The sequence below is a fragment of the Rhipicephalus sanguineus genome, chromosome 3 (assembly GCF_013339695.2).
Source record: "Rhipicephalus sanguineus isolate Rsan-2018 chromosome 3, BIME_Rsan_1.4, whole genome shotgun sequence".
Taxonomy (NCBI): Eukaryota; Metazoa; Arthropoda; class Arachnida; order Ixodida; family Ixodidae; genus Rhipicephalus; species Rhipicephalus sanguineus.
Genome location: NC_051178.1, coordinates 178,286,295 through 178,307,871, shown reverse-complemented (window position 1 = coordinate 178,307,871; position 21,577 = coordinate 178,286,295). Strand labels below are relative to the sequence as shown.

The following is a 21,577-nucleotide window of genomic DNA, read 5'->3' as shown; positions in this document are numbered from 1 at the left end:
GTGACGTTGTGTGAGTGCTCCTCCTCTCTACTATTTTTTCAATCTCCCCCGTCTCTTTTCTCATGTGCAGAGTAGCATACCGGTTATTCTAAGCTGGTTAACATCCCTGTCTTTTCTCTCTCTGTCCTGTTTTGCTTCCCTCTTCAATTATTTCCCACCGTGGGAAATTACTGTCGCTTCAACCTTTACAAAAATGTGTTTAGACAGTCTATAATTTGTCTAAATGCATTTTTAGACAGTCTATAGGCTGTCGACATACATTTTTGAAAGGGAATGTTTCTTGCGCTCGCGCAGAGAAGTTTTTCGCAATTTCCGCATCACCATATTCGAGGAAGGATACCTTGAGGCAGAGTATCAATTTTCTTTAGACACATTTTCGAAGTCGCCGCAACCCTGCGTGCTCCGTGCAAGGAGTTCGGTAATGATCTGCGATTTGTGTTCCCGTGTCGCAATTTAACAGGTTCGGCGACGTGTGTCACGGGGAGCCTCTCAATTTTGGATGACGTCAGCCCTGGGGGTATCGATACTGCGGCCAATCATATCAGCTTCATCATGCGGTCCCATTGCGACTGCGACTTTCTGCGCAAAGGTGAGCTTAACGTGCACTGGTTACCCGTGACCTAGTAGGTTTATTCACGTGGTCAGCCAGAAGCTTCCGTGTCTATTAAAAATGAAGATAACACTGCACTTTAGAGTGCGCGAAGTACAAAAACCTCGGAACACTTGGAGACTTCTGCGCTGAGTGATTGATACGCGAAAAAGTCATTGTCATTGTCATAATATTGTGATCGCCCTCGTGCGCTTTGCTGTGTATCTTTCCATGTCTTTTGATGTATTATTTTCAATTCAATTTTTCTATATTGTAATACCAAATTTGCTATGTATTGTACTATTACGTAGTGCTTGTTTAATACTGTCACACACCCCCTCACACAATGTTTCAGGTATTGGAACCCGTGAGGTATCTGTATAAATAAATAAATAAATAAATAAATAAATAAATAAATAAATATTTCGAAATTTGTAACGTCACCCTGGTGTCATCGGCGTCCTTGCTTGCGCGCGAAATTGAAGATGAAAAGCTTAACCTGCATATATCAGATTGTTAAATGCATTTCCCTGCCTGTTAATACACCACAAATACACTGGAAGGGCTAGCATTTGCAGAAATTCCTTGTAAAACAATAATACCGGACAATTATTTGGAATCTCGTGAGTTCTTGCAATGCGTGGTGTCTATATTGGGGTTGGATGTGCTACTCTCCTATTTTTTCGTCTACAATGAAATTGTGAGCTGGCGTGGTAGCTGCGCCATCAATTGTAAATTTTTTGCAAAAGACCTGTCTTTAAATGCTTTTTTTTTCATCGGATTCCTTCAGCATTAATCACAAAATTCGTATCTTCCTTTTGTAGGTCAGAATGCTGGGATTTTCTCGATGCTCTTGGCCTCTAATACTGCTTAGATACATTTATTTATACATTTACTCCGTACTCACATAAACTAAATTTCTGAATTAACATTCCACGAATCATAACTGGTTATAGATAATTCTCTTTAGTGCACCTTCAAATATTTGGCACTCCCTATAAAAATATGCCACAAAAAATGGCTCCCCAAACACTGTTCGCTGCGTCGTATAGAGGTGCTTGCCGATATGTCTGATGTATCTGAGGTGTCTTCTGATGTATCTTATGTATGTAATATATTTTCTCTTAGCCTTTACGCTATTTCGGTCTTGTTCTGTGCATTTATGTCAATAATTCATTTGTTTTTAGTGTCTAACACTTTTACTGTTTTGTTTTGTTTTGTTTTTTTTCACGAAACCGCCATGTATGCCTTGTAGTTGCCCATCGGCCCAGTCGAGCTGTTTTAAGACCGGAGCTGTTTATGCCAGACGTCGGTTGCAATCCGCGAACAGATAACTATCATCGTCATGAACCGGCACGCGTTATCTTCGTCCTCTCCTTCATCTTCTGCTTTGCTCTCAGAACACGTGCGCCGATATGTCCGGCCTGGGATGGAATAACCATGATAGGTGAGAGAATGAGTAGAGAGAGGGAGAAACAAAGAGAGAAAGAGAGAGAGGGGAAGAGAAACAGAGAAATTCTTGGCGAAGAAAATTTTTTTGAAGAGGCGGGATTCGAACCCGCGCAGCCCCGATCAGAAGGCGAGCATCGTAACCACTCGGCTATCCAGGCACGCTAGCGGAGCATGACATAGCCTTGTATAGTATAGTATACCAAGGGGATGGGAAAGGGAAGTGAGGGAAAGGAGGAGGGGAGAGAGTAAAGCAAAGCATAGAAACAAAGAAGGAAATAAATAAAAAGAAAGCGAAGAAAAACAGAAAGAGAAAGAAACCAGAAAGAGAGAGAAATATATAGACAGCAATAGAAAGAGATATAAAGGAAGAGGAAGCTAGACATAAAGAGAGAAGAGACAGAGGGAAGAAACAGAAAGAAAGAAAGAAAGAGCGAGAAATAGAAAGAAATATATTGAGAGAGAAAGAAAAAACAATAGTGATAAACAGACACGGATAAGGCAGAAAAATAGAGAAAAAGAAAAGAGGACAAGAAGAAAGAAAGAGAAAAAAAAATTGGCCGCGTATCTGCGTGCTGCGCTGCAAATGTCGTCTAAAGACGATAAAAGAAGCGCTGCGTGAGATATGGACGCCATCTGGCAATACGTCGGGAAACATGAGTGCTGTGTTGCGGGCTGGTAGTCCCGGCGCAGCAGCAGGCGAAGACCGGCGGTGACCAACGCGACCGGCGGGGACGCCAGCCAGCCCGAACACGCGGTTTGGCGCGAAGCGCCGAAGCAGAAGAAACGTCCACACTCAACGAGTACTCTCCACACACTCTTTTATTTACACGTCGCCTGGGTAATACAGGAATGCCAGAGCGGCGCCTCATGGCATTCATACAGTGCAATACGGAACCGAAACCGAAACACAACAATGAGCTCATGCAGAGGGAACGGAGGAAGACAAGTTTCAGCGCAGTCGCATTTTCAGCGCAGCTTGGGAAACTAGGGTCTCTAGCATTACGTATCTATGTATTTTCTATTAAAAGAACACAGCACCTAATATTTACCTAGTGATGTTGCGCCTCAGATATGCGTAATGGCTGATTTTTGATCAACAATGTACACAAGTATGAAAATAGTCATCCGTTCAAGGTGGCTGGCCCTTGGGCAAGTGGTTCAACTTTGGCCGGTTGGCTGAATCGAGTGACGTGCCGACAAACAGAAAGACAGACCAAAATTTCTGCGTTTAAGTTCGCCAAGAAAGACTATCGTCTTTAATAAAGAGAAACAAAGAAGGTCGCGTAGTTCCGCACTTCCTTCAGGCTTGGCACGACTAGGGTGAAGCTGACTTGATTTTTTCCAACAACTTTCATCCAATGGTGTCCCCCGGAACACTTGCATTTCTGGATCCTCGAAGAAACCAAATGATTGAAACCGGACTGAATGACAAATTACGACTGTGCACAGGCAATGTTATTTCTTTTTAAGGCATTTCTTGAAAGCTCGCGTACGAGTCGACCGTTAGCTTGATCAACGGCTTAAATTCACGGACCCCGAGAGCGAGCGGGCATCCACAAGTCATGCTCGGTAGAGACAGACCCGCTATAGATGTAACTGGAGAAGGTGGTCCCCTACAGCCTTCCTTCCTCTTCGCTACAGCATGTAGTACTTGGACGGTGCTATAGTCCTGATATTGTTTTGTTTGTTTTGCCGCCTAGTGTCGTGACAGATTATTCTTCTCTTTCATCTTTTATACCCCTTTCCCCTTCTCAAGTACAGGATAGCAAACCGGAGAGTTCCCTTGGTTAACCTCCGTGTCTTTCCTTTGTCATTCTCTCTACCTGTATTTCTGGAAATAAATCTGTATTGTATTGTATTGTATTGTATTGTATTGTATTGTATTGTACTGTGTTGCATTGTATTGTATTGTGTTGTATTGTATTGCATTGTATTGTATTGTATTGTGTTATAGTGTATTGTATTGTATTTTACCTCCGCACACAATGCAGACGCCGGGTATGCCGTGTTGCTCAGCGACAAGCCCATTCCCAGGACGGGCAGGACTGTGCATCTAGACGGAAGCTTCACGCTCGTCTCCCTGCCACTTGGCGTCACCAACCTGACGTCGTGCTCCTCCGGTGCGCCGGACGAGATCGATGTAATGCTGGGAGATCAGCCGATGACAAACGGCCAGCGTCCACCGCTCGTTGCGCCAGCACCGCCGCTTGCGCACAGTTGTCCCGTGTGTCACAGCGAGCTCGAAGCTGACCTCTACAACCCAATCTGCGGAGCCTCAACCGGTAAAGCATTTTAGCTGAGCTCCCACTGACATTGCCGGTATTTTGAGACAGATCTCAGGATTTCGAGACCTCGCGCAACCGCCCGCTCCCTCCGTAACTGTATGTACCCCTTTAACAAGTGATTCTTGAACGCAGTGACTATTTTGCGGTCCAGACCACAGAATAGAGTGCAGCTTTATTCTGTGGACCAGACCACAGAATAGAGTGCAGCTTTATTCTGTGGACCACTCAATAAGTTTGTGCGCTGTGGGCTGTGCAGAAATGTTCTGTAGCCCAAGCAGCCCACCTCTCTTGACGACGGTCTTCTGTCACAAATTCCGAGGGTTCATTCTGTGGTCTGGTCCACAGAACAGGCACTTTTAATGCCCTCAGAAGGAACTGAACCCACCCCATAAGGACTTCGGTTTGCCAACGCTCGAGCTCCCTTGACGACAGCTTTTCTCGCGAATCTCAATATGTGCTCGCCGTTTTGTGAATCGCTATTGAAGACGCGTATGCGTGAAAGGTTCCAATGTTTTGACATACGCCAGTATTGATATCAGCCGCAGATAAACTTGTTAGCAGCAAAACGAAGGCGTATAAGTACGTTTGCATTATGTGAAAAAGCGCACTAACATTTGCATGGGAGACTCGAATTTTGAGCAATCCTTCTGAATGGGCGCGGCCATAAATCACCCGTAAAAGAACGCTAACGCCACCGTGAAAAGAAAACAATAATAAGAAATGACAGCGTGTATAAAATTTTCTGGCCTTGATCCATCGAGTACACAACGCTTAAGCCACTTTTGCCGCAGTACGCTTGTGTCAAGCAAAAAAAAAAAGCGCAATAAGATTGGCGAGAACCTACTATTTGTCACTGGACACAGCACACTTTGTCACTTAATTAGATACACTTGCACGCGCCGTATAATTACGAGTACTTGTATGATCATCAACGTCTGAAAACCTTACAGAAACAGCTAAAGTAGCCCCTCGCCAATCTCAGTGCTTTTTTTTGCACGACATTAATGCACTGCGGTGAAAGTGACTGAAGTGTGTCCTGACGCGAGAGATCAGGGCCAGGGTAATTTAGTAGTGTCGCCCTTTGTCGTTATATATATGATTCCCTTCTCGCGGTGGCGTTGACTGGAGATATGTGGCTGTGTTCGCACAATCGGGGGGATCGCTCAAAATTTGAATCTCCCGTGCAGATCTTAGCGCACATTTTCTTTTTGCATGACACAAAAGTACTGTGGTGAAAGTGACTTAAGTGTTCCGCACTCGATAGATCAGGTCCAGAATTTTTTAGAACCGCTGTCATTTGTTATTATACGCCTTCTTTTTGCTGCTTCAATTCACGACAAGTTTATCTGCTTTGGCATGTCAGACCAGCAGGCATGCCAAAGGTGGGCTTCGCCTTCGTATTTCGAACCTTTCACGCATAAGCGTCTTCCATCTATGCCTGGAAATGGCCTCCTTGGTCCGGACTTATTCACAAAGGTGCGAGCGAATATTGCGATTCGCGAGAGAAGCTGTCGTCAAGAGAGGAGGGCGCAGTGCTCATTCTGTGACTTAGACCACAGAATAAACCCTACCAATTTGTGATAGAAACCCGTCGTCAAGAGACGTGGGCTGTTTGGGCTACAGCGATGTTGGTGCGCACGGTCCACAGCACAAGTCTCTTTGGTGTGGTCCACAAAATAAAGCTGCACTTTATTTTGTGGTCTAGTTCACACAACAAAGCTGCAGTTCACCCTGTGGTCTGGTCCACAGAATAGACTGGGACTCTATTCTGTGGTCTGGTGCGCAGAAACCGTCGTCAAGAGAGGTGGGCTGGTTGGGCTACAGAACATTTCTGCACAGCACACAGCGCGCAAGTTTATTGTGTGGTCCACAGAATAAAGCTGCACTCTATTCTGTCGTCTGGTCCACAGAATAAAGCTGCACTCTATTCTGTGGTCTTGACCACAGAATTGATTTGACCCCTAAAGATGCACTGCCGAGACAGTGAAGTCAGTCTTCGTACCTCCGTGCAGCAGCCCCGAAAGGAGGTGCTACCTTTCTCCTTTGAAAAAGTCCATATAGAAACAGGGAAAAAAATTATGCATGAACAAAAACGCTAGTTATCTCACTGACGATCAAACATACTAGAAACCGTCTGGGACATTCCGGTAACATTTCAGTGGCGTGCCACAAAGCACGTAAGAGGCCAGCACATTTTAATATTTTACAATGCCGCCCATGAGACACCCAGGAGCGGTATCGTCAAACAAAGCAGCAACTACACTCTTAATCAGGTCCTGGTTAAATGCTGGCCATATCCAAGAAACCAGACGAAAAATGTCCCGTTTTCTGGCTATATCTATCACTTTAAGCGGGACCTGATTAAGAGTGTAGCCATAGCTCCGAAACTTCGGTTAAGTTTAACAAACGCAAGGTGGTTACTGTTCCGTTGCAGCTTTGCACTTTATCTTGCCTTCGACACTGGCAAAGCATTCTACCATCGCCATCTATTCTCGCTGCTTTAGTACACTTTAGCAAGAGCTGAAATATGGAAGCAGGCGGTGTTACGTAACTTGCGGGAACAGAAGAGGGAGCCGGAGACAATGATAAGGTGTTGTAATTACTGCTATAATGAACAAATTAGCCAGTCAAGACGTTCTGATCAGTTTCACTTCTAGTGCGGTGGGCCTTCCTGGTAAATATCGGGTATGATTTTTTCTCTGGCAGCAAAACGTAATTTAGACGAACAAAATTATCGGCTACGCTAAATGCTGCCTGGCGTCCGCCTAACGCACCAACATCTTAAAAGAATATCGTTGCTGTCAAAAACACCGCGAATCTCGGCTAATGTCTCCTTTTGTCTTAGGCATTACCCCTACTGCTCCTCGCTCAAGCCATAATCGATTAATCTTCTACGTCAAAAACGGGCGCTTACACACTGTCACTTCCTATTTGGAAGCCTCCTGAAGTTTGTCGCAGGCATTACCGTGTCAAAAAAACGATGTTTGAAACTTCCTACGAAATGATAAAGAAAACGCGAAGAGCGGTGACATTAAAGATTCTCTTGCGCGAGAGCTTCGTAAGTAGCTCAAAAATAAGAAATTCGTTTCGCTATATGTTTATACCTACTCCTTGTTTCTAAGGTCTTTGTTTTCTTGCGTGCCGTAGCCTTAAGAGAAACTCATCCAGCAACAAAGTTTTACTGAACAGGATCGCATATGCAGGCGCATACATGCTGCGGCCTGCATATGCAATGATATTCATCATATTCATGATGAATATGATGATGTATACTGCTGCTTAGACTTGCTAAATATTTCGCAAGTAAACAAATCACGTCAGAGTAAGCTACTCCGAAGTTATGTGCAGTTAACGACCCGCGTCGCAAGGAAGACCAGCAAGTTTAAAAATGGGAGCGCCGAAAGAAAAAAAGATCAAGTCGAAGGCTCATACATAATGCCCAATCAACATACGGTAAAGTATGCAGCGCTCTTCGCGTATATTCCTTTACTTGATTGTACTCATTTGCTTTGTTTTAGCATTTGTTGGCCGTTACTAGGGCATCATTTTCTATGTTTTTCGCACGCCGTGCGAAACAAAGAACGTAACACTCCATACTGCTCGTTTTTGAATGCCCGTGCGCCTTCATTCCAGCTCGCTGTGTCAAAGCTATATAGGTTCGTACAAAAACGCTACAAAGCGAAGCACCAAAGTACAGGGCTTTCTAACAATATCGGTCATCCGATTTCTTCGGCAGCCATCATTACGCCAGGACACTGCATTGACGCTTCCCTCCTGATTTAATGCGCGGCCACGCAACGCCGACGCATTGATTTCCGGACAAACGCCTCCGCCTTTCTCCGGCAAATTTCAGCGCAGCTGGGGCCTAAGCGGATAGATGCAAAGGACATGCTCGTGCAAACAACGTCGCCCATTCTGAAGGACGTGGCATCCACTCGCCTAAGGCCACTGTCTAATAAAACGCCTTGAATAGCAATACTCGTAGTCGTTTACAATTCAAACTCGTGCTCCGTTTCAGCTGCTTCCGTATTCCCTTCCCTGGAAACCCACCAATCATGCAGCTCCGATAAGATGGGTCGTTCCTTAGAATAAGGCCGCCCCCACACGATAATGCTTCTAAAGCGGGATGTTGAAAATTTTTTATCTATTTTTTTTTCGCGGTCCGCAGAACAGTGCAGTACATACACGTTGCGTATATGACCTCCAGCCTCCCGGTGGTTATTTCAGTGTGGACTCAAAGATGTACACCTTTTTCACCATTGCGCAGACAGGTTTCGAAGTCCGTGCGTTGTGCTACATTGTAAGAAAAAGAGTCCTTTGACTTTTTTTTGTGAGTCCAGACTGGCCAGGTATATGGCTCCCTGTAAAGAGACGCGTGAACTCTCTTTGGAGATCATTATTCTCTCGTCGGAGAGTCGTGAGACCAAAAGGAGAGCTAACGTGTCTCTGTAAAGTTAGTCATATACGTGACGACTCGGGACTCACCGAAAAGGCTAACACTCTTGTCCTTTTTTTTTTTTTTTTGCTTAGAGTGTAGGCTTCGCTAATGTCCAACGCAAGAAAAGAATTTCACATTGCACCGGTGAGGTAAGGATGCTGGTGTCTTCTAATACTGTACGCGATCAGCAAACATAATGGTTAAAAAAAGAAAGCTCCATAACGGCAGTTTGACTCACCCAGCAACACGTTCGAAAATGCAAAGGCAGCAAGCAACGAAGAACCGTGCAGCAGCTCACAAGTACGTCTTTGAGAAAATAGTCATTATAAACAGAAGGAAGAGAAACAATTACAACGCTCACAAATGGACTACGCAAGCGACCATGTATTTAAAACGTACAAGAAATTCACTGCAGGATATATCCAACATAGCATATTATATAAACTTTCTTAAGCAGCACATGAAGTTCTGTTCATCAATTAAAAAACACACACACACACCCTCGCTAGTACACTTCACACTATATCGCCGCAGTCTGAGACTGCAGTTCGTAGACCGCCGCGGTGAATGAGTGGTTATGGTGCTCGGCTGCTGACCCGAAGGTCGCGGGTTCGATTCCGGCCGCGGCGGTCGCATTGGTAGAGGCCCGTGTAACTGTGCGATGTCAGTGTACGTAAAGAACACCAGATGGTCGAAATTTACGGAGCCCTCCACGACGACGTGCCTCATAATCATATGGCGGCTTTGGCACGTAAAACCCCATGTATTAATTAAATTAAACTGTCGTTCGTATGGAGTCGTGGAACGTTCACTGTGATTTGTTAAACGAAATATCGGATTTCGTGCAAAATACGCTATATATCGTACGTGCTGGCGGTTCTAAATGACTTCGGATTAAAAATTTATGAGCAGCTAGTACTTATGAATGATCTCGATTTTCAATGCTTCAGAACCTCGTAGACAAGTTCGAAGCGTGTGCATTCTGCTGGTGAACCAGTGACATAAAGCAATATCTCCTTTTCTAAGATTCTCATGTGATTCAACGATCGGTCTAGTTCTAACAGACACAAGGAAAGACAATAACACAATAAATAAAAAGTTAAGTAAGAGGGGGGGGGGTAGGGGGCAAGGCATTGTATATATATATATATATATATATATATATATATATAGAGAGAGAGAGAGAGAGAGAAAGGAAATGAGAGATAACATTTTAAGGGCTTGTTTTCCTTTGTTAGACACAATATTAATGAGAACTAACAGACAATAATGCCAAGGAAAGTATAGGGGATGTTATTTGTAGTAATTAGGATATAAGGTGAAGAAAGTAAAGTGGACGAAAAGATAACTTGCCGCCGGCAGGGACCGAACCTGCTACCTTCGAATGACGCGTCCGATGCTCTACCACTGAGCTACGGCGGCGGTCATCCTCCCATCCACTTTTATGGGTTATATATTATGGGGAGAGCGAGAGAGAAATGTGTGCGTGTACGTGTGTGTGTGTGTGTGTGTGTGTGTGTGTGTGTGTGTGTGTGTGTGTGTGTGTGTGTGTGTGTGTGTGTGTGTGTGTGTGTGTGTGTGTGTGTGTGTGTGTGTGTGTCAGTACAAACTGACAATTTCCTAACTAAGCCACCTATATTATAAAGTTTATTGTTAATATAACCACACACACATCATGTTCGCAATGACTAGTGCTTATCAAAGATTTGAAATTTTTACAGCGAAAGCTGTTATGAGATCACTACAAGGGCCGTTTTTGGCGCCGTAGTTGTCCGCCGAAGCCGCCGCCGGTGTCTATAACCGCTATCGCTCGAAATAAGAAAAAAAACTGAAATAAGAAAAAAATACCCGGGATGGAACGAGGTTCGAACCTGGGCCCGCTGCGTGCGAGTCCTGTGTTCTACCTCAGAGCCATGCCGGTTTTTTTTTTTCTTTCGTGGTATTTATTCAATACAGACATGGCACTTGAACGCAATTCAATACAGACAAAGAACTAATATGTTGATTATGCTCTTATCGCGACACAATGACTAACAGGCGGCACTATAGAATTCGGAATCATCTCTATAGCGAATACATCAAGTAACGCTATAGTAACGGCCTTTTCCGGTGCTTGAAAATGCTTTGCAAAGTGACCCTTTACAGGCTTGATGTCGGAAAAGAACCAGATTAACATATGTAATGTAGAGTGGTAGAAGAGTAAAATAACAACCAGGAGTCACACAACGCGAATTCTGTAACCAGACGTCAGGCAATGCGAATTGCGCAACGAGAGCGTTGTTGAATGCTTCCAACCCATTACAAAGGGATCTGCCATTAATTATTCATCGTCATCAGCCACAGAATCAACAAAGTGAACATAATGTCTTACAGGTGTTTAGCGGGCACCACGGTTCTCCGCAGAATGACGAAAAATTGCATAGTGGCTGCTTCCCTTGTTCACAAAAATTATGGTTTATAGCGTAGTGGGTTCCTAGCAGTGCACTTCTATTGATTGCCATGGAAGCCCATAAGGCTCCCATGATCCATTTCCTCAAGGTCTCAATAAAATTAATTCCCTCTCTCTCAGTCTTTCTCTCGTTAACGTATGTTATAAAGCACGGTGGGGGAGTTCAATAACGACCGGGCGTCACCCAATGCAAATTACGTAACTAGTGGGTCTTTTAAAGCTTCCAACCTATTACAAGGGCTCAGCTATAAATCTTCATCGTCATCAACCGTCGCATCAAAAAAGTGCACATAATGCCTTACAGATGGTACCTCGCTTCTCCGCAGAATGACGAATAATGTCGTGGTTTGTGCTTCCCAACTTGACAAAAATTATGACTTGTGGCATAGTGGGTACGTTGCTAGTGTACTTGTATTAGTAGCCACAAGAGAGTTTATAACGGGCTCTAGAAATGCCGCTCTTCCAGCTTTCGCTGTGACTGTGACTTTCCGCGCAGGCCTGGCGTTTCTTTTTGTGTGTGTGTGTGTGTGTGTGTGTGTGTGTGTGTGTGTGTGTGTGTGTGTGTGTGTGTGTGTGTGTGTGTGTGTGTGTGTGTGTGTGTGTGTGTGTGTGTGTGACCTTGAACTCAGCTCAATTGAAAGCTTCTTCAGCGACAACATGTAGAAAGCAGCATAACGGAGTGCGTTCTAACGCAAAGCTAGACCTCATATAGATAAATGCTGAATGATAACTTGATTTGACCCAGTTTCAAGTCTTCTCTGATATTGTAATTAAATAATCACTCTAAAGTTTCAAACTCGCTATAGAAACCATCAGCTTGTTTTCAACGTAGAATTCTTCACAAAAGATCTCCCCTTCCTAACTGTTTCCTGATTATTTTTTTATTTTTACTTTGCAGTTGTCCGAATGCTGTCCCTGAATCCTGCGGCCAGAGGTACGTTCATTCATCGCAACTTCCATGTTTCACACACATAGAAAACGCATACGCGTTACCGCTCATTAATGTTCGGTTAATTTCTTCTATGGCAGACGCCCCCTCCCTTCCGCCCGCCACAAAAGCTTTATTATTTTCATTCTTCGTCCCTGAAGAATTTGTGCCAAGACAAAAAATTTAAAGCGAGGACATCGTTACGCCGTCGTTCAAACTTTTGTAACATTCATTTTCCCTTTCATTCCAAAGCTGAAGGTATATGTATCAAAGGTCTTCGTCTCAGCGGTGTAATGGCGCTTGGCGTCAAACGAGAGCCATTTATTCTGCCCGGAGAGGGCAATTAATCACGACCTTTCACGAGCAGCGGTGGGTGCCGCCATATTTTGTTAACGTGCGGGCAAAACTGTGGCGGCCACGATATGCTGCAACACACGCCGCTGTTCCTGCGTCACGCCAAGCTACACAACTGCGCTCGACAAAGTTTATACGCGAAAGAAAAAAAAACAGACAAAGCCTGGTCATGATAGTAGGTACTGCCATGTCGTCTATCAATCCAACTCGAAAGAGGACAATACAAAACTACACCTATTCGTTTTCTTGCTTTTTGTTAATTGAGAACGTAGGCACAAAAATTTGGAGCCGCATTCGCGACTCAGTTTTCATATAGTGATTTTTCTTGTCCAACAAGCTCTTTCTTTTCAGATTAAGGCAAGGTAAATCATTGCGTCATTGTTGATTCATTAAAGTTTCCAGATTAGCAGCCCCTATACAATAAGTCTTTCATGTTTTAATGTATATAATTTAAAGTCGTGTTAATTGAATTTTTAATTAAACTTGTAGAACAAACACGTCCTCAGAATTATCGAGATAGGCGAAGAAATCTGCATTAAGTGAACCGCTTGTAATATGTTATTAAAAAATATATTTCATAATCGAAAGTACTTTGAAAGTTGAACTGACGCTGCAAAAAGGCTTAGGGCATTGAACTATTTGACGCTTTCAATATAAGTTCTTGCTGACTTTTTTTTTTCGTTATTTTCTGATTTATTCTGCGTGCAGGTCCACCCGGCATGTACATTGGGAAAACAAGAATCGTCCAGCCCGTGAGAGGAGCGCAGGACAAGATTGGAAATACGCTGATCTATACCTTGCCACAAAACTGTAAATGTGACTACGTGACCAAACGTAAGTATAGTCGAGAAATGTGTTATCACACTACGTGCACATGACTCTGTAAATATTAAACGAGCAATGTGGTGCGCTGCACACGGTAAGGGCTATATCACGAACTGCAAGAATTGGTAACCACTTTAAGAAGCTTAATTTCTCGTTTCTATACTGCATACGCTATGGCAAGATATCACAGTTCGAAGTGGACTTCAGTTAATTAGAGACGCCAAGCAAAGGCGGTGCTATAGCAAGGCGTGTATGAAGAGTCACTCGATTTACTGTTCACGCGAACCCTGCTGACCGCGGCATCACAAATCGATGGCTGAGATTTTAATAGCAGTCTGACTTAACCTTTTGTTTCAATCTATTTTCGTTACATGATATTCCTTTACCTGCACTACATTATACAGTAATGCAACCGTTTCCTTTCCTATGCAGCTTATAAGTCAGTGTTTGACAGAGAACAAGAATAGACAGTGCTTCAGCAGCCCAGCTCTGGCTATGCATAGGTCCTGTTATAACTCTTCTCACCGATCACCCTTTCTTTTCTTCATTTATCAGTCTATTGTTGACATCAAATCATAAAAATACAGCAGCTTTTTTACGGTGGTGTCGATGGTCCCTTACAGCGTCCAGGCAATACTTCGTCTTCACGGGACAGCTTGCTAGTGCCGCTGGAAAGCCGATGCACGTGCCGTTCACGGATCAGATGCACATCCTGGCCTACAGCTACAAGAACGCCCGACTTCTGCATGACGCTCTGTCGGCCTGTCCAAGCACTTCGAGTGCGTCGCTTGGCTCGATACAGAAGCGAATGGACACCTACGCAGTGGCTGACCAGGCTGAGTACGCTGGTAGTTACGGAGGCGCCTCTGGTCCTCTCTATGGTTCAGGCGCCGGTGCAACTCATCATGCCGAACCAAAACTCTACGCCGGATACGACACATACGACGCTGGAAGGTCCGCGCCTGCGAATTACGGAGCAGCGCCGTCTTCTGCGAGCTATGGCGGCGCTGCCCACTCAGCGACTTCCGGCAACGGGCCTGCGTACGCTCCAGCATCTGCATCCGGCTACGCCGTTCCGACAGCGACCGCCGCTTATGGGCCTCAGGCGCCACCTGCAGCTTATGGTATAACCTCATCGTCAAGCTATGGCTACGCGCAAGCGCCTTCGAAATACAATGCCGCTACTGCGACTTATGGAGATTCCGCAGTTACCACTAGTTATCCCGCCCCGTCTCCAAGCTATGGCGGTGGCGCTCCAGTCGCTTACATGCCCGCAGCGCCAAGCTATGGAGCTCTTCCTGCTCCTGCTTATAGTAGTGCTCCTGCTTCAGGACACGGTGTGCAAGCTAAGCCTTCCAACTACGGTCCCGCCCCTCAACCAACTTACTACAGTGGATCGGCTTCGACATACGGCTCTTCATCTTCGTATTCCCAGGGGCCCTCGTACAACACTGCTAATAAAGGAGCCGCAAAACCACCGGGCTACAGCCCTGCTCTTGCTCCCCCTTATGGCGCGACAGCTGGCAGAAGTTATGGTTCTGCAAGCTCAGCAAACTACGGTGCTGCGGGCGGAACGCATGCTCCCAGCTACGCGGCACTGGCTCCAAGTGCAAGCTACGGCGCTGCAGGACATGGAGGAGTGTCGGCCTCTGTGTACAACCAAGGAGGTGCGGGTTACGACTCTGGGGCACCTAGTTATGGTTTGGGTGCTCCTAGCTCTTCAAGCTATGGGTCACCACCGGCAGCAAGTCATAGTGCACATCCTTCCGCGGCATCTAGTTATGGACCATCAAGCTACAGTGCTGTACAGCAGAAAGCTCCGGCGTATGGCAGTCCAGCTACAGGCTACGGGTCTCCGTCTTCTGGAAACTATGGTTCGGGTATGGCTGCCAGTTACGGGTCTGCGCCGTCTTCGGGCAACAAAAATACTCCTACTTACGCTCCAGCTCCTAACGCCGGCTACAAAACACCTGCTGCTGCTTACAGTAATGCTGCTTTGCCTTCCCCTGGAGCATATGGATCAGGGTACAGGCCTGTTCAAGCTTCTTCGCCAACCTATGAACCACCTCCTTACACTGCTGGGACAAATGCAGCTTACGAATCCAGCGCATACGACGGCTACAGAGACGTGACTTATGTTCCTCCACACGGAATGGCCGAGTATCCGCCATCGGCTTACGAGTCACTGTACCCGACAGATGAAGACCATGCCACGGTAATATCTTACGTTCCGACGTATCCTTCTGAACACGATTACTATAGTGGCAATCAGGAGTCGCACGGTAATGCAGGATATGGTTCGAACGGGGCGACTTATTCTCCCCCGCCGTACGCTGCTCCGGCTTACGGAGGACCAACCTACGCTCCTCCAGCGTACACAGTTGCTCCTTCGTCGTACAGAGCTAATCCTGGATACGACTCGCCGTACGGTACCTATGCACCCGCTACTGCTGGAAACAGTGCACAAGCCTCCAAGGAAGTTCCTTCGAGTCCAGCTTATTCTTCAGCGCCACACGGTTCCGCTAAACCTCCAATGTACAGCCCACCTCCGGCAGCCCCAGCTTATGCTTTGCCAAGCTATCCTTCCGCCGGTAGCAAAGTGCCTGCCTACAGTGGCGCAGATGCGAGCCAATCACACAGTTCCGCGTCGCACGCCACACCGGCTGTTTCGTACTCTCCACCCGCGTACGCTGCAGCGCTAGCCTATGTCCAGCCGTCCCACGGAGGTAGTGCCGCAGCGTCACCTTATGCACCAGTTTCTCATGGCACTGCCGGCGGAAGCTATAATGCTAACGCGTATAGCGCAGGCGCTTCTGGTGCCCCGTACAACTCCGTCCGTTCTGGCTCCTCGGCTTATTTCCCGCCGAAGTATCCACCGGCATCCAACCCAATACCCGCTTCCTCAGGTCCAATGTACCCCTCTCCTTACAAACCGCCTGTTTCATCTGCTACTTCGTACACAGCAGCGTCAGCTGCACCCATCTATGCGGCACCGCAGCCATACGGTCAGGCGGCGCATAAACCTTCTGGCAGTAAGCCAAGTTGCATGAACGTGCCAGTGTCTGCTGCCACTTACGGTCCTCCGCCTTATTCTGCTCCATCGTATGGCGCGGCCGCAGCAGGACAGGGAGTGGCCTACGTCACTGCAAGTTATGGAAGCAGCAGTTACACAGCCACTGCGTCTGCGCCCACCTATACCGCCCCTAAGCCGCACGTTTCTCAGCCACAGTATGCAAGCGCGCCAGCTTCTAGTATCGGCAACTCCTATAATCCAACTGCATATGTTACAACGGCGGGATACTCAGGACCCGATGGACACGATGCATCATATGGCATGGCTCCCTCCTACCGGTCGCCAGGTAACGCTCACGAACAGTCGAAAGGCCGCAACCCTTCTTACAATGGTGAACCAGGCCCCTCTTATGCTGCTCCATCCTATGGCACAGATGACGCGCAGCCATCCTGGTATGACAGTTCTTCTTCGCCACAGGCTTATACGACGTCTTCTTACAGATCTGTTTCATACACAACGCAGGGACCTAATGCTGCTTCCTACAGCGCAACTTACGCTCCCCCAGCGCACAATGCGCCAGCTTATTCCCAGCAGTCGAATTACGCGCCGACAAAAACTGAAGCTGTGGTACCTTCGGCACCTGCAGAATATTCGGGAGCGACTTACGCTCCACCGCCTTACAGTGCACCTTCGTACAGCGATCCGAGCTACAGTGCTTCGAGCGCACCACCGTCTTATTCAGCCCCATCATACGCAGCTTCCAACACCGCGCCTTCGTCCGCTAGCCAAGCGTACAATCCTTCGTATGGCGCAGTTGGCGCGGCGATGCCGTCCTATGCCAGTTCGCCGTCGGTGCCACCAGCGGCGTACAGTGGCGTAAAACTCTACAGCGCTACCATGTCCCCAGCGGTGTATCCTGTAGCTTCATACGCGCCGCCTGCCTACGTTGCCCCCAACTACGCCCAACCGTCGTACGCTGTTACTTACGCTCCACCCGCTTACGCCGCACCCGCGTACCATGCCGCCGCTGCTGTTCCACCAACGTACAACCACCCATCATACACGCCTTCTTATGCTCCTCCCGCCTACTCTGCCCCAGCCTACGCATCTGTGCCTACCTACGGGACCGCCCCGCAAAATCCACTGCACCCTGCTCCGGCTTACATGACTGTTACTTACCCTCCGATGGCATACGTTCCTGGTCCATACGATACGCCTTCGTACACTCCCCCTGCCTACTCTGCGCCTGTCTACCCACCCAACGCCCAGCCTACATACGCAGCTGCAGCGTATCCCATTCCCGCTTACGCAGACCAGCCGTATCCTCAACCCGGCCCACAATATACTCATCCTTCATACAACCAGCCACAATATGGTGGCGCAACCTATGCCCCACCGACATACATTGCACCATCTTACGAAGCTTCGTACGCGCCACCAGCTTACTCGGCCCCTTCTTACGTTCATCCTTCGTATAACATGCCCGCCAATTTGGTTTCCTACGCGCCACCAGCGTACGCCGCTCCCCAGTACCCACAGCCGGCTTATGGCAAAGGGGTTTACAGTGTGTCTCACGCACCGCCGGCATATCCGGCACCATCCTATTCAAAACCAATGCATACACATCCATCGTACGGCGTCCCCAGCGTGCCGATGAGTTACAAGGCGCCAGTTTCCGCTGGGTCTGCGTATGGCCAGCCTGCGCACCAGAACACGGCTGCGCACATGGTCGCAGCCCAGCACGTTCCTTCATATGGCGGCTACGGAAATGTGGCAGCTGGCCCCAACAATTATCCTGCTGGACATCCTCCAGCACCGGCCTACAGCGCCAACGCTGGCCAAAATGCCGCGTACGGCAAGCCCTCGTATCCGCGCTACCCACAGCAAGTAGCTACGCTGTCTTACACTTTGCCAGCACAAACGCTTCCGCCTTACTATTCCCCGTCGTATGGCAAGCCTGCTTATGGCGCCTCTTCAAATCCTTACGGGCCAGCCAAACCTAACTACGGTCCCGCGCCTCTGCAAACGCCTGTCCACAGCGCCACGTACGCGCCCGCTGGTCCTCAGGAAGCTAATTCTTACGGGCAACCATCTGCGTATGGCTCAGGGGCAAATGCGCAGGCGACATCAGCACCGGCTTCATATTTCGCTCCATCATCTTACTATTCCGAAATCCCACTAGGTGCTAACGGTGGCAATGGCGCTTACGGGGCCCCTGCCAGCGCTTCTTCGTACGAGAGTGGTGGTGGAAACGACGGCTCATACGGACAAGGAGCATCACAAAGCGGAGCGTACACCACCGTGTCGTACACCGCTTCCGCACCAGCCTACGAGTCCGCGTACACCACCTATTCCCCATCTGCTCAGACACAACACACAACGGACGCCACGCCAAGCAGCTACACACCTTCATACACAACCTACACTGCGCCCACGAGTCAGCCGAGCTACACAACTTACAGTTACTCCCCGTCGACTTACACAACGCACTCTACGAACTACTATCAGCAGTCTTACACGACTCACGGGACGCCGACGGCATATTCGCCGGCTACTACGATGTCACCGGCGTACTCTGGCCACGCGGACCCTGACTACTGGTCTTCGTTTAACAGTGGGCCCACATCGTACTCTGCCACCTATCCACCCACAGTTTCTGCGGCTCCCGGCAACTCTCCGCCAAGCTATTATCCACCTGCCAGCTACTCCGCTCCAGCCGATTACACTACTATGAGCTACTCAGCAGCTACGCACGCGCCTCAGGGTTATAATTCTCCGAGTTACTTGCCACCCGCGTACTCAGCTCCTTCGTACGGTGAGGCCAGCCACGCTCCTCCGGGCTACATCGTCCCTACTGCTGCCGGTCATCCACCGGCCACCTACCCGCCACCCGGCTACTCCGCAGCAAGCCATCCTCTACCGCCTTACTCGGCGCCTCCCCACGCCAATCCAAGTTATCGTGCGGCTGCGCACGCGGGTGCCACTGACGCCCCTGCTGGCTACGTAGCAGCCACTCAGATGCCTTCACCCTACTCGGCCGGTGTCTACGCTGTCGCCACTCATGCTCCTGTAGCCCAGCCAGCACCTGCCTACTCGCTTTCAATGGCTGACTACCGAGCGCCTCCTCCCGCTGCCGACTACCCGCCTCCGCCTCTTGTGCAACCCGCCTACGGCAGATCAGTCCACCCTGAGGCCTTGACGCATTACGCCCCTGCGAAGACGATTGAGCCGACGTACAGCGAGGCTTTCGCGATGGGCTCGCCAGACGTGCCACCGTACAAGCCCAGATGTCCTCAGGCCTCGCACACGTGTCCTATTTGTCCACCAGTTCTGCACAAGGAGCTGCTCAAGAACATCTGCAACTACGACCTCGGTGAGTGACGGGTTCCCTTGAGGTAATCATTAAAGCTTGCAGCTTTCTTTGACGAGTCCCTTTTGTCGAATGTACTGTGATCAACGAGAAATCACGGCGACTGGGAGAGAAAAACTTGTTGAACTAAATCCAGATCATTGTTTCACGTGAAAGGTTCTAAATGTTGCCCTATAGAGTTAAGAACATCGGGAACACAGAGGGCCTACGAAGAGTAGTGCGAGAAAGAGTATAAGAACGCTGGAAAATATATGATCGCGGAATAACAGTTGAGACAAAGGTAATCACATTGATGTAAAGAGGTTAAATACGGCAAAAGAAGAAGGATCAAATAAGCCAACATTTCACATTTCGAACATCTCTTTATTTTATGGTGGAGGCATAGGACCTATACGAGAATGAGTGGGAGGCTCCCATGGTTGACAATTTGGAAGCCGACCCCAATAATATAACATATCATTTCATCTCTCCGTACCTTGGCCATTCGAACAGAATGTGTTCCAGGATTTCTAAAACACTGCGCTAATCTCGATAACTGCTGGTGTTCAGTCCAAGACGGCACAGCTTGTTACTGTTTAATGCGGCGTTCGGACAGATTTGTCTTAGAGTGGAAGAAATGCTCATGTGGAAGACGGGATTCACTAAGCACTGCCAGCAGAATGCCAGCAGACTGCCACTGCCAGTGTCTTTTTTTTCATAATTTCGAATTTACCGTAGTGTCGTGATCGCTTCATGGAAAGACGTAGTTTTCACTGTTTTACAAGCGTATTGCGCGTCGTGCGTTAAGCAATAGTAACCTGGGTCCCGCGTTCACAAAAATAACTTGCGCAAGAATTCTTCGTAAGAAAATATTTTAGTCATTCCTGATACTAGAGATGCTTCTAAATAAAGTATCTAGTTAACGGCAAGAAAACAAATGGCAGAGCTTGCACTAAGTCGCGCAAGGCTTCAAACAGCGGAACTGAACGATTCTGAAGTCTAATCTGCCTGCTTCTAGGTTGCTGCGAGGCTTTAGCTATAGGTTAGTCACGACACGGATGTCGTGTCGTGAAGATTCCTTGGCCACGTTTTGCGGATCTGCTCGGCGCCGTCGATTTCGTTCTCGTGCAGCGGCAAGCCTCGCTTCTCGGATCGCGGCTTCTTCCTCAGAAGTGCGATTTAGCTTCGGACGACCCATGGCTGCGCATGGTTAGGCGCGAGCTTTACGCTAGCTTTTATAACCGCTAAATAATCACGTGACAATGGCGTGTTTCACGGCCGTTGTTGCGTGGTTCTAAGTAGGTGGCGAGACGCTCTCGAAATGACTACCGTTGTAGATGGCGTGATCGGAGGCGGAGTACAAGCAGGTGGTACGGTATACCACGTGATTATTTTGGCGGGAACGGGTGACAGGACCAGTTAAGATGATAATAGTTTTCTGCGATCGACTCACAAGAAATGATTTGCTCAACAGCTTCGCTGTTAAAGGAGCAACGAAAATCTTTGCGAATTCCGTCATATATCGTTTCTCATTGTGAAGTCCATGCGTATCAGTTCATTAAGAATTAGTGATGCTAGGTGTGCACCCTTCAGGGACAGCAGAAATTCGCCTTGGCTAACCTTTGACTGAGCGCCTTCGGCGGCACTTTCCTATGCGACATCGCTCATTCGACAAAATTGTTTTCTCTTTAAAATAAAGAGTTGTTTTTCAATGCTTCAAATGCCAAATTTTCATTAACTTTCGAACCGGTGTACCCCTGCTGTGGAACCAGTATACCGCAGTGTATCGAAAGAATGTTCCAATTAGCTATATACTATAGTTAATGGAACATTGTGTGGAGGTAGCCCGCCAAGGATAAGCATGGATTTCAAACGAAAAGCTTGTTTAATTCAGC

The 21,577-nt window shown here is 47.7% G+C and overlaps 1 protein-coding gene across 1 annotated transcript in view; it reads left to right on the top strand.

The window, feature by feature from the left end:
* Positions 1–465: 465 nt before the first annotated feature.
* LOC119387735 (nascent polypeptide-associated complex subunit alpha, muscle-specific form) overlaps positions 466–21,577 on the top strand; it is a 53,029-nt gene continuing 31,917 nt past the window's right edge. Inside the window, exons 1-5 of the mRNA XM_037655220.2 lie at positions 466–589; positions 4,033–4,323; positions 12,112–12,147; positions 13,204–13,329; positions 13,944–19,706. Of these exons, the coding sequence (XP_037511148.1) occupies positions 553–589; positions 4,033–4,323; positions 12,112–12,147; positions 13,204–13,329; positions 13,944–19,706 (6,253 nt within the window). The 5' untranslated portion in view covers positions 466–552. The remainder of the gene's footprint in view (positions 590–4,032; positions 4,324–12,111; positions 12,148–13,203; positions 13,330–13,943; positions 19,707–21,577) is intronic.